At 31.8% G+C, this 15,284-nt stretch overlaps 1 protein-coding gene across 1 annotated transcript in view; it reads left to right on the forward strand.

Annotated features, from left to right (window-relative positions):
* The window catches only part of LOC118200264 (ribosome biogenesis protein BMS1 homolog), an 84,941-nt gene that overhangs the window by 9,925 nt on the left and 59,732 nt on the right, over nucleotides 1-15,284 (forward strand). Inside the window, exons 2-7 of the mRNA XM_085812163.1 lie at nucleotides 1,702-1,893; nucleotides 2,154-2,344; nucleotides 4,712-4,791; nucleotides 7,460-7,648; nucleotides 11,101-11,243; nucleotides 11,362-11,483. Coding sequence (XP_085668289.1) covers nucleotides 1,712-1,893; nucleotides 2,154-2,344; nucleotides 4,712-4,791; nucleotides 7,460-7,648; nucleotides 11,101-11,243; nucleotides 11,362-11,483 — 907 coding nt within the window. The 5' untranslated portion in view covers nucleotides 1,702-1,711. The remainder of the gene's footprint in view (nucleotides 1-1,701; nucleotides 1,894-2,153; nucleotides 2,345-4,711; nucleotides 4,792-7,459; nucleotides 7,649-11,100; nucleotides 11,244-11,361; nucleotides 11,484-15,284) is intronic.

The raw sequence follows: 15,284 nt of genomic DNA on the forward strand, positions 1-15,284 counted from the left end.
CATACAGTATACACAAAAAATATTAAAAAAATTTTAGTTCTAAGAATTCTTTTTTTTTTTTTTTTTTTGAAGGCATAAACATTTTAATATCGCTGAAAATTTTATAAAAAGCCAATAAATAAAGACAATAAATTTGTAAAAAGACATCAATTTAAGAATTTACTATGTTTTCATGGTTCAACATTCTGATTCGCCGGTTCATGTCACGTGACCCCCAAGCGATCTCATCTCACGTAAACTACTCTACAAAAATCTAATGCTCTCAGTAATTATCTACATTAATTTCAAGTTAAATCTTAATTTGGAGCACAAGTTTAAATGCAAGAAATATTTCAATTCGTACGAATAGCTTACTCAGAAATTATGTAAAACTGCAGTGCTTTACTTCGCTAATGCATTCTCATTAGAATTGATGAATTTAACCCTTGACTTTACCTTTTCTATATTTTCAGCTTCGGGTAAGCGCTGTGATTGCATCCTAATTGACTTAATTACCGAAAATGGCCTTTGACATAAAACTGAACTATCTGATAAAAATTCTATGTAATTATATGCCAGTATTGAAAGAAACAATCAATCTGATAAGAAAAGCTGCGACTTGTTTTCAAAATGAGGCGTAAAAGGTTACCAGCGAGAATATTCCGTTTGGCATCGGTTGTACCATTATTGGCGACTTTATCGCTTGTGTCGGCAAAACGGAAAAGTACCTTTCGTTTTTTATGTGATGATACATTCTCTTTAATTCTATAAACAGACAGAATTTCTTATTCAGTCACAAAGTTCCGCTATTCAAGTCCTATAATTGCTGTGTCGAGAATACCGACTAATTTGTCGATCGAAATTTTTTCGTTTTCAATAACCTCTGTCACTTTCTTCGCTATCGGAAGCGAATTATAATGATGAGGAATTTGATTTAAATCATATCAAAGACAGAGTACATCGAGATGAAATAATGCATTTAGTAAGGAATTATAAGCCAAATAAAATGAAAACATCTGCCCTGAAGATAAGGATAGTGCTGACGGATCAACTTCCAATTCATTGCATGCCGCAGCGTTAAAGATAAACAAAGTTTAGATAAACAAACGTTAAAGTTTAGATAAACAAAGGATATGCCTTTATTCATTTTTTGCAGCCATTCCACATTTTGTTTAATGGACTTCGAAACACACTTTTGCTTTGTAGATCCTTTACATAATAGTAAATATATATCAGAAATTCTATTTGACATAATTGAAAGTTCAAGCTTACTTTTATAAAATTGCTCTAACAGTCTGCAAAAAATAATAAGCCGAATCCAATTCGAAGGTTAAGGAACAACGCAATCTGCAACATTAACTGAATTAGATAATTTTAGCTTAGCTTATACCATCCGTTATACATTAAACGCACATTCGTAAACATATTTTGCGCACATGTATATTCGCAGCCGTAAAGGTCTTACGCGCATGCGCAGAAAGTTTGTAGCTTTGAGGTCTGGATTATGATTTTTAAGGCATTAATTTTATGAAAGGCAGGAAAACATATGCCTAAAGGTAGTTCACATTCGTAAGTAATCATTTACATTTAGATTCACATTAAAATGTAATGTTACTTAAATTTAAGATTTGAGTTATAATTATAGTTTAGATTTGAGATGTTAGTGTCATCTTTTGTATATTTCTAAATGCTTTATGTCTCTATGTTTATTGCATTTTGTAGGAATTACACTATGGCTGATATGGATAAGTCTGAAACACATAAGGCCCATCGAGTGGCCCACAGTGGCCGCAAAGCAAAGAAGAAAGATGCCAAAAAGAAAAAGCATCATGAGCAAGATTTGACGGCAAGGCAAAGAAATCCGAAAGCTTTTGCCATTCAGTCAGCTACGAAAGCTGAAAGGATGTTTCGCAGGTAAACTGTGCTCCGTAATAGCCAAACTAGCGTTTTATTTTAAAAGTCTTCTTTTGGACCATTGACAATTATTAAACTATTTTTAACTTTAAGGTATATTTTATAACTTTTTACTTGTACAATATTTGCATTAAATTTTTGTGGAATTTTATAATTATTGCATTAAATATCTACTGCTGTTCACTTCTGTTATCTTTCTCATCCTATAAAATAAACTATTTTATTATTTAATATATTTTTATTAATGAAAATCATTTCAGGACAATGGATATAAAGAGCAAGGGTTACAAAATGCCTACTGTTGATCGTATGCCTGAAAATCCTCCACCTGCTGTTGTAGCCATTGTTGGACCTCCTAAAGTAGGCAAGACCAGTCTACTAAAAGGCTTAATAAAAAATTTTACTAAACAGAAGATAACTTCCATTCAGGGCCCTGTTACTTTAGTATCTGGTAATAAAAATTTTTGTGTAAAGAACATTTACTGAGTGTGTATTGAATTGTAACTACCTTTTGAATGCTTTGTTCATCCTACTGAGGCACTAGGACTACTGAGGATGTTTGTCTTTAATTCTGGCTAAGTATGCAACAGCTGTCAGTTAGTAGGATGACCTTGAGATGAGGCATGGTTCTCATTAGATGCTGATGTGCATCCAAGAGGATCTGACCTCATATATATTAGGTAGCAATCTATAATGAATCAATGGATGTTGGAGCAAGGTCCTTGATTCAAAAGCTGTGTTCTAAAATACTTAGTTTCTACACATAGATGTTACATGACACTGAGATGAGAAAATTATATTCATCTGTATCAGCATTTCATAAACTGTGGATTGTAACTTTAAATGGGGTAATAATGCGAAATGTTAGGATCACGAAAATGTAATTCAAGTATGTGAATTGAAAGAAGTGTTAATCCCTTCATTATCTTTAATTTAATATATTACATTTTCTGTACAGTGCAGCTACAAAATTGTAATACTTGTCAATTTCAGTTGTGTATCATGTTTAAATACTGAAAAATACCATTAAGCATATTGTAATAGTTGTCCTGCTTTGCGATTTAAATGTATAAGTTATTTCAGAATCAAAATCTGTCACAAATGCACAGCATGTTGTAAGGATTTATATATTAAGGTTTTATTAAAAGAAGAGTATTTGTAAGAATAGAGTGGAAAATTATTCATTAGAAACGTTTTCAACTATCAGCAGTTTTGTAACTGATGAAATTTAATAGCAAAATTTATTAGAGATCACTTGAAAACTGTAGAAACACAGTTTTCTTGGATCAAAATTAACTTTAGCATCAGTGAGATTAATCACTTGTCATAAAGCCCAGGAGGAATTTGTTGAACTGTTGACTAACAATGTCAAATATTGCACCAAGATTTAATTTGCCATGCAGTTATACAGTATATCTATCTCATTAAAATGGGATTTTCTTCTGTTAATTTAACTAATACTTGAAACAAATCTTAAACTGCTTCTTACCATATGTATATTGCTTACCAAAGAAATATATTATTTATGGGAAAATATTTGTATTTTTATCTTTATTCTATATTTAACACTTGAGGTTCTGAAAAAGTCTTGATGATAAAAAAGGGTCATTAATGGAAAAAAAATAAGAAGCACTTGTCTGTATGGTGCATCTCTGCAGAATATTTCTATAGCCAATTAAACGTAATATTTTCTCAGTATCTCTGTACATTGTAATCATGGAAAATACTAGATTCAGTTAAATCGAAATGTTGCATCATAGTCTTTGCACCTTATAATATGCAAAAAATATCATGTGGGGGTCTATAGTGATCCTAGATAATGCAACAGAAATATTTTCCTACTATTTGTACAATATTCTCTTTGCACAAATGATCCACAGGTTCATACTGGTACAAAATATTGTGCTATATCTGTGAAGCATGGACATGTTCCTATCTGTTTGGTACAGCAGACATTTCAGTTTACTGAAGTGAAAGTTCCTTTTCTGAATGTCAACTGTTCAGTTAACATAATTGTGAGCCCAAACTAAGTGAAGCAGGTTATGATGTTTCATTAGGAATGGGTGACTTGCGAGGCATTTGTTTTGGAAGTTTATATATATGCTTGTTTGTGCCACATACATAATCATATTAGGATAAGGGTAATGAATTTCCATAGTTTCATACTACCTGCAACTTCTAAATGCTGATTTGATAGAAAGGTTTTCAAAACTAATGCTATGTTCAGATTTGTAAAGCTCTGTATTTTATGCTTGTTTCTCATTCTAATGTTTTAATGCATACTGGGACTTTATTAAATGGGCATAATGAGCGTTGTTCTTGTTAGTAGCCATTGTTCCATGTTTTTTTCTTTTACTGTTCCGTATTGACTACTAGATTGGATGCATCTGACACCAGTTATACTGCCTGAGTTATTGAGGCTTTCAGGCGTAGGTATCCATAATCATACTCATTTGAGAAGTCATTAATCATTACCATCTCCTATTTCTATGTGTGCTGTGAGATTAAAACATAATCATGCTTCTTTTCTAATGGCCTTAGCACCGTTAACTGTACTTGCTTAATATAATTTCCATTGCAGGTAATATCTTTTGCATTATGAAGAGGTAGTTGCAATTCAGTAAATGCTATGTATATTTTATGTTGTGTTATTGTATCTGCATTAAGAAGTATAATCATAATAACTTTCATGTAATAACTGTTGCTTGCTAGTTATTATTTTGCATGCATTGTTTCAGTGAGATATATCAAGTCATGAAACACAGTTTACTGATATGTTGTTATAGTTACTGATATATTGTTATGTTGAAATTTTTAGGTAGAAAGAAGCGGGTTACTTTTATAGAATGCAACAATGATATAAATAACATGATTGATATTGCTAAAATTGCTGATATGGTGAGATATACTTTATTTTTTTTTTTTATTTCAATACCTCTTTAAATTATATTACAACAATTCTTTTATCCTTTTTGATATGTATGAAAAACTCTTCCATGTATATAATAATAATTACAATGTTATATTGTAGCAATCTTTTATTAATTTTGATATACATGTAAAATGCCCACACACATATATTTAATAATAATAACAATGCCATAGAAATTATTGATCAACCTTCACTAAATAGAAAGTAAATCGCTTCTGTAAAATGAATTCATAGATTCATCTGTATTTTTTGGTAAAGGATATAGTTTTATTGTATTTGCTGTTGATGAAAGTTTTGTGAATTTATGCATAAAATGCAGGCTACTGTTTTAACTCTGAAACAGATGTTACTTTGGAATGTTTTCGTTTTATGTGCAAAATGCTTTTCTATGATTTGGGCTGCTTAGTTAATAAGTACAATGTATAAAGTTTAGTGAATCTTGTTTAGGTTGTTTAATTGGTACAATATATAAAGTTTCATAAATCATCTTTAAACATCTCACACATGATATTGGACAGCTGTAGTTGTAATTACTAATTGAAGATTTCTGCTACTTAACACTATTATGGTGAAAGTATATGCATTGATGCCTAGGCTAGGGATAAGCTAGTAGTGTTCTTAATTGCTAACAGTAATTATGGCTTGATAGTAACAATGGTTGATCTTTGGTTAAAAGTCATAAATCCAAGAATCAAGAAAGATGTATGTAATTATTTTAAATGAGTTTAAGCAGAATAATCAGTGAGTGATGATGTGATTATAGCATATGAGGAGAGAATAGCTATTGAATGGCTGTGTTAATATGTAAAATTTTAGGCTGTTCAGTTGTATGGGTAGCACCCTAACTTGTGTAATACTAACTTCTTATTAGACTTCAGATCCTATTAGACTGCCAAGTGAGTTATCACTATGTTTGAAAATGTGCAACAGAATCTTATAAAGGATTTAAATAAAATTTAATTTAAGCTTGAATTTATAAATATCTCTCGGATTTGAGATTTAATATAGTGATATATTTTATTAACTTAATTTTTTGAATTTTTTCTTGAATTGTTGCTAAGGGATAACTGATATATTTTGTTAGTAGCCCAGAAGGGCTGTTAGTCTCGAAATTGCAGTTTGTGTCGAATCATTATAAATGGCTATATAATTTTTCATATTGTTGCCACCAAATATTATTGACCTGTGTTATATTTAAAGCAATTAAATAATGAAAAATCTTCATGAATGTATGTATTTTTCTCACATTGTGAAAAAAACAACAATATCTAGAGTCATCAAATTTTTAATAATGCACTCCTCCACTCGAATATGGGCACCTGGAAGCCCAAATCTTGAATTTCAAATTTGATTTATTATCTATTTCATATTTTTTAATCTTTAGATTAAGAAACTTGGTGATTTTGAAGTGAGTAGTGGCAACACACTGTAAGGAATAAAAGGGACATTAAATTAACATTTGACCCAAAGATTTCACCCCAAGCAAAGCCTGCACTAGGAACACAGAAAGCATGGAATAGCTGCGAGCAATTAATCAATCATAGCTTCCGGACAGCCAATGTGGTGCCTTTTTGACATGATAGGAATATGAACCTTCTCCACCTGCCCACCTGTAGTCTGATGAACTACATCATTCGTGCCACCCATGGCATCTTTCTCCAGAAGTCTTAAATGGGCCCAAATAGCTGTGCCAATTGAACAAAGCTAAACAGAATCACAATCACATTAATGCTATGGGCTCAAAACACTGTACAAGTCGCCCCTATTCATTAGCATACAGATGCTGGGGTAGTATGTGGAATATCTGCTCAGCAATTCAGCCTAGCACATAGGAGCTCTTTTTCACTGGTGGTAGAGAATTCCTCTCCTATGTCACAGCCTCAGGTTCTGTACCTCAAGGCCACTGTGGTCTGTTGCACCATGCTTCTGATTTCAACCTATAGATTTCAGCATGAGCAAAGCCTCCACTAAAAACACAGAAAGCGCAGAATAACTATAAGCAATAAATCAACCATCGTTCCGCTGACTGCCACAAGATGAAGTAAGTCAGCAAAATTTGAGATGCAGATTATCTGTTTTCAAGCGCCTTGGAGACTTCTTCCCTAAATTACATGCTTCAGAGTTAAAAGCTAAATTCTTTGTCAATTGTCAGGAAAAAAAAGATTGTGAAATCTGAAGAATTCCTCTGAAAGTTTACTGGTTAAAAAAAAAAAAAAAAAAAAGCTTGAGACAGCTTTGCGGATAAAGTGATTTGCAAAGAATTTCAAAGAAAGTTTGTTTCATGATAAGGCATGAAAGATATTGCCAAATATACTTAAAATGTACTTCAGATTTATTAAATAGTTTAATTTGTTTCATTAATTATTTAAAAATGTTTATGCCCATACAATTTTTTATCCCAACAACACGCTGTCCAGAAACTTATGTTCAGATAGTGATATTATAATTGAATAGGATGTTTCATTGTTATTGCATATTTACTGCCTTCACATTTTATAATTAACTAATGTAATGTAATAACTTCTGTTTCATTTTATTTATGTTCAGGTTTTGGTTTTAAAGTTACTTCCTGAAAATGCACACATTATCTTAACTTATTAAGAAATTATTGAAAATTTGTGTAATAATTTTTAGGTGTTATTATTAATTGATGCTAAGTCAGGTTTTGAAATGGAGACATTTGAATTCATGAATATTTGTCAAGTCCATGGAATGCCTCGTTTAATGGGAGTTTTAACACACCTTGATCTGTTCAAAAATAAAAAAGCCTTGCAAAGTGCGAAAAAAACATTAAAGAGACGTTTCCGTGCAGAAATACCACTAGTGAGTACTTTAATTTTTGTTATATTGTTTACAGAGCATTAATATTCATAAGCAGCTATTTAATATAATATTGTTATTGAAATAGTAAGTAGAAGTCTTTTATTTATTTTCACAGTTATAAATACATTTGAATTTTTCTCCCTCCATTCAGATTAATAAATGTTTAATGCATCCAAAATATATTAAATAAGTCTGTTGCATTTACTATTTTTTTTCATACATTACTGAGTCATTTAAGTGCTTTGGAATAAAATACAGTACAAAGTCCGAGATCTGGACTTCCGTGCTTCCGGATTTGGAATTTTTCCGGATATTCCAAATCCAACTAACTTATCACTAACAAACAGCTAACTCCAACTAACTTGTCAATCGAAATTTTTATGCTTTCAGTAACCTCTCTTCACTATTTATTGGTAGCGGTGTTTTCTGAATCTAGAACCAACCATACTTCAGATTTCGCCATCCATTAATTGATTGATGATCGAGAAGCATTATCTTCACAATGAAAATCTTCTTTTATATTATCAGTTTAAATCTAGTAAAATGGCATGTAGAAATAATAAAATTAAAAATGTGAAATCGTGATTTATGAAATAATGCAGTATTTATGATCTAAAGGGTATCAAAATTTAGAAGAAAAAAAAAGCTTAATATTCATTTGTTTACTTTATTAAACATTTCTTTCAAGTTGTTTAACCCTCTCGCTGCGCATCCTGTGATTTCCACGGGCAACATAAAAGTAACAAAATTTGTGCAACCCGCAATTTCCGCAGGGATGAATTTTTGCCATCTGTTTAACTGTGCAACCTGCTCTTTCTCCGTTCAAGGTTTCCTTTCAGGTTTTCTGTGATGTTTAATTGTTTATTTAGATGTGGGCTAACAGATGGCGTTAGTTGTCCACATTTCTGCCAAATATACAAGAATACGTAATGTAGCATTTTGTGCGCGTTTTTCAGAGCTCAAAGATGTCTGGCAGGAAGCGTTTCGCGAGTGATATAACCTATATTTCTGACACTGATAGTAGTTTTGACTCTGATTTCAAGTATATTGAAGGTAGTTATAGCGAAACTGATAAGAATTTCTCGGATTCCTCTGCAGATAGTGATGAATCTGAAAATTCAGTTTCTATTGAAAACGTTCGACAGTGGTGCAAAATTGTTATGAAAAATATTACATTATGCATATATTTTCATTAGTATATATGTTTTGCAATTAAGACACAATAACGCACCGAACAAATACGAATTCAGAAGTCAAACAACAAAAATCAGCGTAATATATTCAAATTTTCACAGGAGTAGTTTCGATATTTTTACCGAACCACCATCCTCAGCTGCAAAAATGCAAATGAACGAGATAGAATACAATGATCAGATAAGATAAGAAAGTCTGGACAGAAAATAAGCTAGTGGTGCGATCTGTTGGTGAAACCAGAACTAAAACATAATTTTTTTAAAGGCAGAAGGCAAAGATGGATAGGAATTAGGATCGTTAACTGGATTTTCTAGAGGCATTTCACATTCAAAAAAATCTTTCTACTATAGCTGATTTTTGTTGTTTGAATTCATATATGTTTTACCTTTGTGTTTTATAAAATAAATCATAATTTAACCAATATTAATTTTCAAAATTTTCCTTTTGTATCATTTTTTTTTTCAATTTCAGTATTCTGACAACCTTTTTCTATGATCTAATTCTATATTGGAAAAAAATCTCTTTTACAAAAATTTTTTGTATATTTTAACTCTAAAATATATGTAGTTTTGAAATATGTAATAAAAAAATCCTTGATAATTTTTGAACCTATTTTGATAAAAAAAAAAATACTAAGTCAGAGGGTTCAGTTGCTTCGTTTTTTGTGCTAATACTTTCTCTTTAATTCTATGGACAGACATAATTTCTTGTTCAAACTTCCATTGTTGAAATTCTGTAATTGCCATGTCCAGAACTCCAACTAACTTGTCAAAATATTTACACTTTTGGTAACCTCTCTTCACTATTTATTGGTAGCGGTATTTTCTGAATCTAGAACCAACCATACTACAGATTTTGCCATCCATTAATTGATTGATGATTGAGGAGCATTATCTTCACAATGAAAATCTTCTTTTATATCATCTTCATTTATTACCACTTCTCCACATTTCTTTATAAAATCCATGAATTAGAAAATTTGCGATATCCAAAAACCTTCAGATGCGTGGCCATCATGATAAAAATTTAGCTATAATTCACTATACATATTTGGCTATTATTATGAGATTGGCGACTAAAGGCAAGTTGTTCTGCTATATTTTATCTTGCTTCTGTCACGCACTGAGATGATTAAGCCTGAATTTTGTAATTAGTTTAGTTATTTATTATACTTATGCCTATTCCTTACACATGCTTAAGGCTTATCTGAGTCCTAAATAAATAAATTCCCACATCTACTTTAAGGCTTATTGGGGGCCGGTGCTAGAAATCTTACCACCTGATGTAGTCTCTGCGGGTCCTAAATTCTGCTACCAAGCACTTCCCTTTGCCTTCCTTAAATTCTGCCTTTCGATGTGGCCATACAAGCACTGGCGCTGGTTCTGGGTTTATGTGAATAACAAATCAGTTATTCTTAATTCAAATAGCCTTAAATGTAATCTTTTGGTTTGCCTATGAGTATAATTAACAACATTTATTCTTAGCATATGGAAAGAAATTTTTGTTAGATGTTCCCTGTCAACATAAAAGATTACCATACTCTTTATTATTCAATTACCAATATATATATAAAAAAAAATTGTTTAGGCGTTGCTACATGAATCATTACTCAAGTTGTCATGTGTTGATAAACATGTGGTGAGGAAAGCAAAATATAATAAATAATGATTTGCCAGGTTGTCATCAAGGATATAAAATATTGTAGTTGTAAAATTAACGATGTATCTATATAGAATGTTTCAGTTTGAGATATATGCCAAGTAGATACACAGCTACGGAGCCAAATTATTGATCAAACAAATCTAAAATGACTGATTCTTCAATAGCGAGGTATTTTATTTAGTACTGAAGTGAAATTAAGAATTGGGACTCTCCACATGCATGTGTGTGTGTGTGTGTGGAGGGGGGGGGGTAAAATGCATATGTGTAAAGCATATACATGCAAAAATTAAATAAATAAAATAAAAATTAATAAATAAATTTAAAAAAAAAGGTGGTGATAGCTTTGGAGGTCCGGATTTTAGATCATTCCGAATATTGGATGTCCGGATCTCGGACTTTGTACTGTAGTAAAACTTTAGAACTGTTTGAATGCCATATATTCAGGGTGCACCAATAATCATTGCTGTTAACATAAATAAGAAAGATAGATGACGATATGTCTCCTTGATAATTTTATTTGATTGTTAAACTTCTGGAAATTATTTATTTTCATGAAACCAAGCTATTTCACAAAATAAATTATATTTATATTACAGGCTGAAAAGATGTTCTATCTGTCAGGTATGCTACATGGAGAATACCTGAGAAAAGAAATGCATAATGTAGGACGTTTTATTTCTGTGATGAAATTTGAATTGTCTTCATATAGAAAATCTCATCCGTATGTTTTAGTTGATAGGTAAGGTATAATTTTGACATTTAATTATGGTGAAATACACATAAGAAAGTTAACTTATACTTAGTTATATAGTAAAAAAAATATATCTTTTTTAAAATTAAATTACTATCTTGTACAGAATGGAAGATATCACTGATCCAGAGCTGTTAGTAAATAATCCAGTTGCCAATCGCAAGGTTTGTTTATATGGTTATGCCAGAGGCGGGGCTTTGAAAAAAAACTCTCCTTTTCATATTCCAGGTAACTGAAAGTTTTTATTTTATCTTTCATTAAAATTTAAACAATTGAATTACAATGTTTTATTATCAAATATAAGTTTGTTCTTATAATTAAATATCGCAGTTTTTGCATAGAGAAAATGGAACATTGTTAAAAATTGCGCTATCTTTCTTATAGAAGAATCCACTTTCTAATTAATAAAAATTTTGATTTTAAGTTAGATAATAGCATTTAAGCAGGGGTTCTCAACCAGAGAAACATAGTTTTGAGGAGGATTGCGGTCACCCTTTTATTTTTCTATTAAGTACTAGGTGGTTATAATTAAAGTTGCACTTTGAAATGGTCATAAAAGGAAAACTATTGGACCAAATGTTATCAAATGTGGTAATTGTGTAAAGGAGGTAATGGAAATTTATTTCCCGCAGAAGAAAAAAAAAAAAAAAAAAGAAGTTAAAAAACTCACCACTAGGGGGGAAATGGTGCTGTATGCAATACTGTTAAATGAGGTAAGGGTCAAAATCTAACTTAACCTTTTGTTACACTGGTTTAACATGTTGTATACCCTTAAGAGACATTGACCTAAACAAAATTACCATTTAAAGGTGATAAAAGTCGAGTGCACCATCTGCGTAACAGAGAAATTCATGGGTAAAAACCACAGATTAGTGATTAGAAAATGTGAGATCACAAATCACTCGTAAAAGTGTGTGCATTCTGGAAATCATTTTCTTACAGATTGTAGCATTGCGTGCCTCCAACTTGCACGCAACCAAGAGGTGACTGTGAAAACTGTATAAAAGACAGAGTCTTGTTAAGGGTTTAAGTCCCTTTTTATTCAACGTAATAAATTACAAGTGCGTGCTCTTGATGCTCACAAACTGCGCCAACTCGGCGGTCAAATAAAAATAATAACCTGAAAAGAAACTAAAGACAAGACTCTAACTATGAGGCTCTCTAAAAGTAACTAACCTCACCGCATTTTACAATACCGCTGCTAATTCAGCAAACTTGAAGATCACGTTGAACGATTAACACTACTTCCAGGCAAGCACACAGGCCGAAACGGGGGTTTCTTCAATTTCTGGCCAACTACCTCCGCGCTCGTGAAGTAAGAATATCACACGCTCGAACTCGTTTCCTTTCTATTTAAATCAGAATACTTCCGCTGATAATTTGAATCCTTGCGCATTCTACTAAAATTTACATACTCTGGCATTGGCAGTTCCAGGGGAAAGTAAGGCTTGACAGGAAAGATAGTTTAAACTTAAAATAAATGTTAGTTAAAATAAATATAAACCCTACAAGATCATTAATTTGTGATTTTTGAAGCCTGAATTTGACCTTAATGAAGATATCAGTTTAAAACCTTTTTAATCATTTCTAAAATGAAACTTTTTGTGGGGTGAGGAAAAACCACAATGGCTTGTAATTGGCACGGAAGGAAGAATCAAATGATTTATGCAAATAATCTAAACAATTTGGCCTAATTGAAAGATGCAATACAACGACATGTCCGTAACATTTCTTCAGATATGCTAAGAGCAGCTGTTGAGAATGCAGTAATACAATTTAACTTGCTTTGAGAAAATGGTGGACGCCACACTGAACAAGCTTTGTAACATGTTTCAGAAATGATTAAACACATTTTAAACCAATGTTTTTATGTCTTATTTCATTTAACAATATTGCATACAGTGCTATTTCTCCCTGATGGTAAGATTTTAAACTTTTTTTGTTATCATGGAAAATAAATTCCCATGACCTCCTTTTCAAAATTACCAAGTTTGATAACATTTGGTCCTGTAGTTTTCCTTTTATGACCATTTCAAAGTGGAACTTTAATTATAGCCACCCTATATTTAGTTTTGGTTTATGAATACAGTCAAAAGTCGTTAATCCGGACTCGTCGGGACTTCGGCGATTCCGGATTATTGATTTTTCCGGATTATAGATCATCAGTTTAAATCTCCATCAGTTAAAGGTGGCATGCAGAAATTCTAAAATTAAAAATATGAAACCGTAATTTATGAAATAAAGAACAATTATGATCTAAAGGGTATCAAAATTTACAAAAAAAAAAAAAAAAAGCTTAATATTTATTTGTTTACTTTATTAAACATTTCTTTCAATGTAAGTTGTTTAAGTTGCTTCGTTTTATGTGATAATACTTTCTCTTTAATTCTATAAACAGACATAATTTCTTGTTCAGTTCAAAGTTCCGCTGTTCAAGTCCCATTAATTGTTGAGCCGAGAATACCGACTAACTTGTCAATCAAAATTTTTTTGTTTTCACTAACCTGTCTGTCACATTCTTCATATCTTTATCCATTTTTTGCAGCAATTCCACTTTTTGTTTGACAGACATCGAAACATACTTTCGTTTTGTAGATCCTTTGGAAGTTCCAGCATTGGAAATTCTATTTGACATAATCGAAAGTTCAAGTTTACTTTCATAATATTGCTCTTACAGTCTGCAAAAAATAATAAGCCGGATACAATTCAAAGATTAAGGAACAACGCAATCATCAACATTAACTGAAATAGATAATTAGATAATTTTGTCTTATACTGTCCGTTATACATAAAAGGCACACGCGAAAACGTATTCTGCGCTTGCGCACATGCATACGCGCAGTCGTAAAAGGTCTTACGCGAACGCATAAATGCCTATGCGCATGTGTCAATGCGGCGCATGCGCAGAAAGTTTTTAGCTTTGAGGTCCGGATTATAGATCATTCTGGATTATGGGTGTCCGAATTAACGACTTTTGACTGTATAAAAAATAACTCAAGTTTTGATATTTACCATCATTTTCTATACTGTTATAAACACTATAAACACATTAAAATTAATCTAAATTTAAATAAATGTATACAGTACAAAGTCCATAGTCCGGACGTCCATTATCCGGAATGATCTATAATACGGATCTCAAAGTCACAAACTTTTTTTTTGTATGCTTTACACATGCACGTTTAATGTATAACGGACAGTATAAGCTAGGCTAAAATTATCTTTACTGATTCTAAGGCATTTCAGTTAATGTTGCAGATTGCGCTGTTCCTTAATCTTCTAATTGGATCCGGCTTATTATTTTTTGTAGACTGTTAGAGCAATTTTATAAAAATTAAGCTTGAACTTTCGATTATGTCAAAAAGAGTTTCCAATTCTGGAGCTGCGAAAGGATCTACAAAGCGAAAGCATGTTTTGATGTACCGCTTCTGATAGTCAAGGTCAGAGAGGTTAGTGAAAACGAAAAAATTTTGATTGACAAGTTAGTCGGTATTCGCGGCACAGCAATTACAGGACTTGAACAGCGGAACTTTGTAACCGAACAAAAAATTATGTCTGTTTATAGAATTAAAGAGAAAGTATTAGCACATAAAATAAAGCAACTTAAACAGCTTACATTGAAAGAAATGTTTAATAAAGTAACCAAATAAATAATAAGCTTTTTGTTTTGTAAATTTCGATACCCTTTAAATCATAATTGCTCTTTATTTCATAAATTACGGTTTCATATTTTTAATTGTATAATTTCTGCATGCCATTTTACCAGTTTTAAATCGATGATCTGTAATCCAGAAAAGCCCCTAATCCGGAATCGCCAAAGTCCCGACGAGTCTAGATTATGGACTTTGTACTTTATTTTTCAGAGGGAGAGGGAATGGTTTGGTTTGGTTTATGTGACTACAGCAAAGCCTCGAGGCTATCTGCAAAAGGGGAGGCATGTCTTCGTGGAGGATTAAGGAAAGCTGGCTCATATCCATGTCACATATGAAGAAAACAATGAAACACCCATGCAACCAACCTATTCGCTGG

Source organism: Stegodyphus dumicola, chromosome 2 (genome assembly GCF_044657685.1).
Source record: "Stegodyphus dumicola isolate Sdum_Otavi_A_Nest chromosome 2, ASM4465768v1".
Lineage (NCBI taxonomy): Eukaryota > Metazoa > Arthropoda > Arachnida > Araneae > Eresidae > Stegodyphus > Stegodyphus dumicola.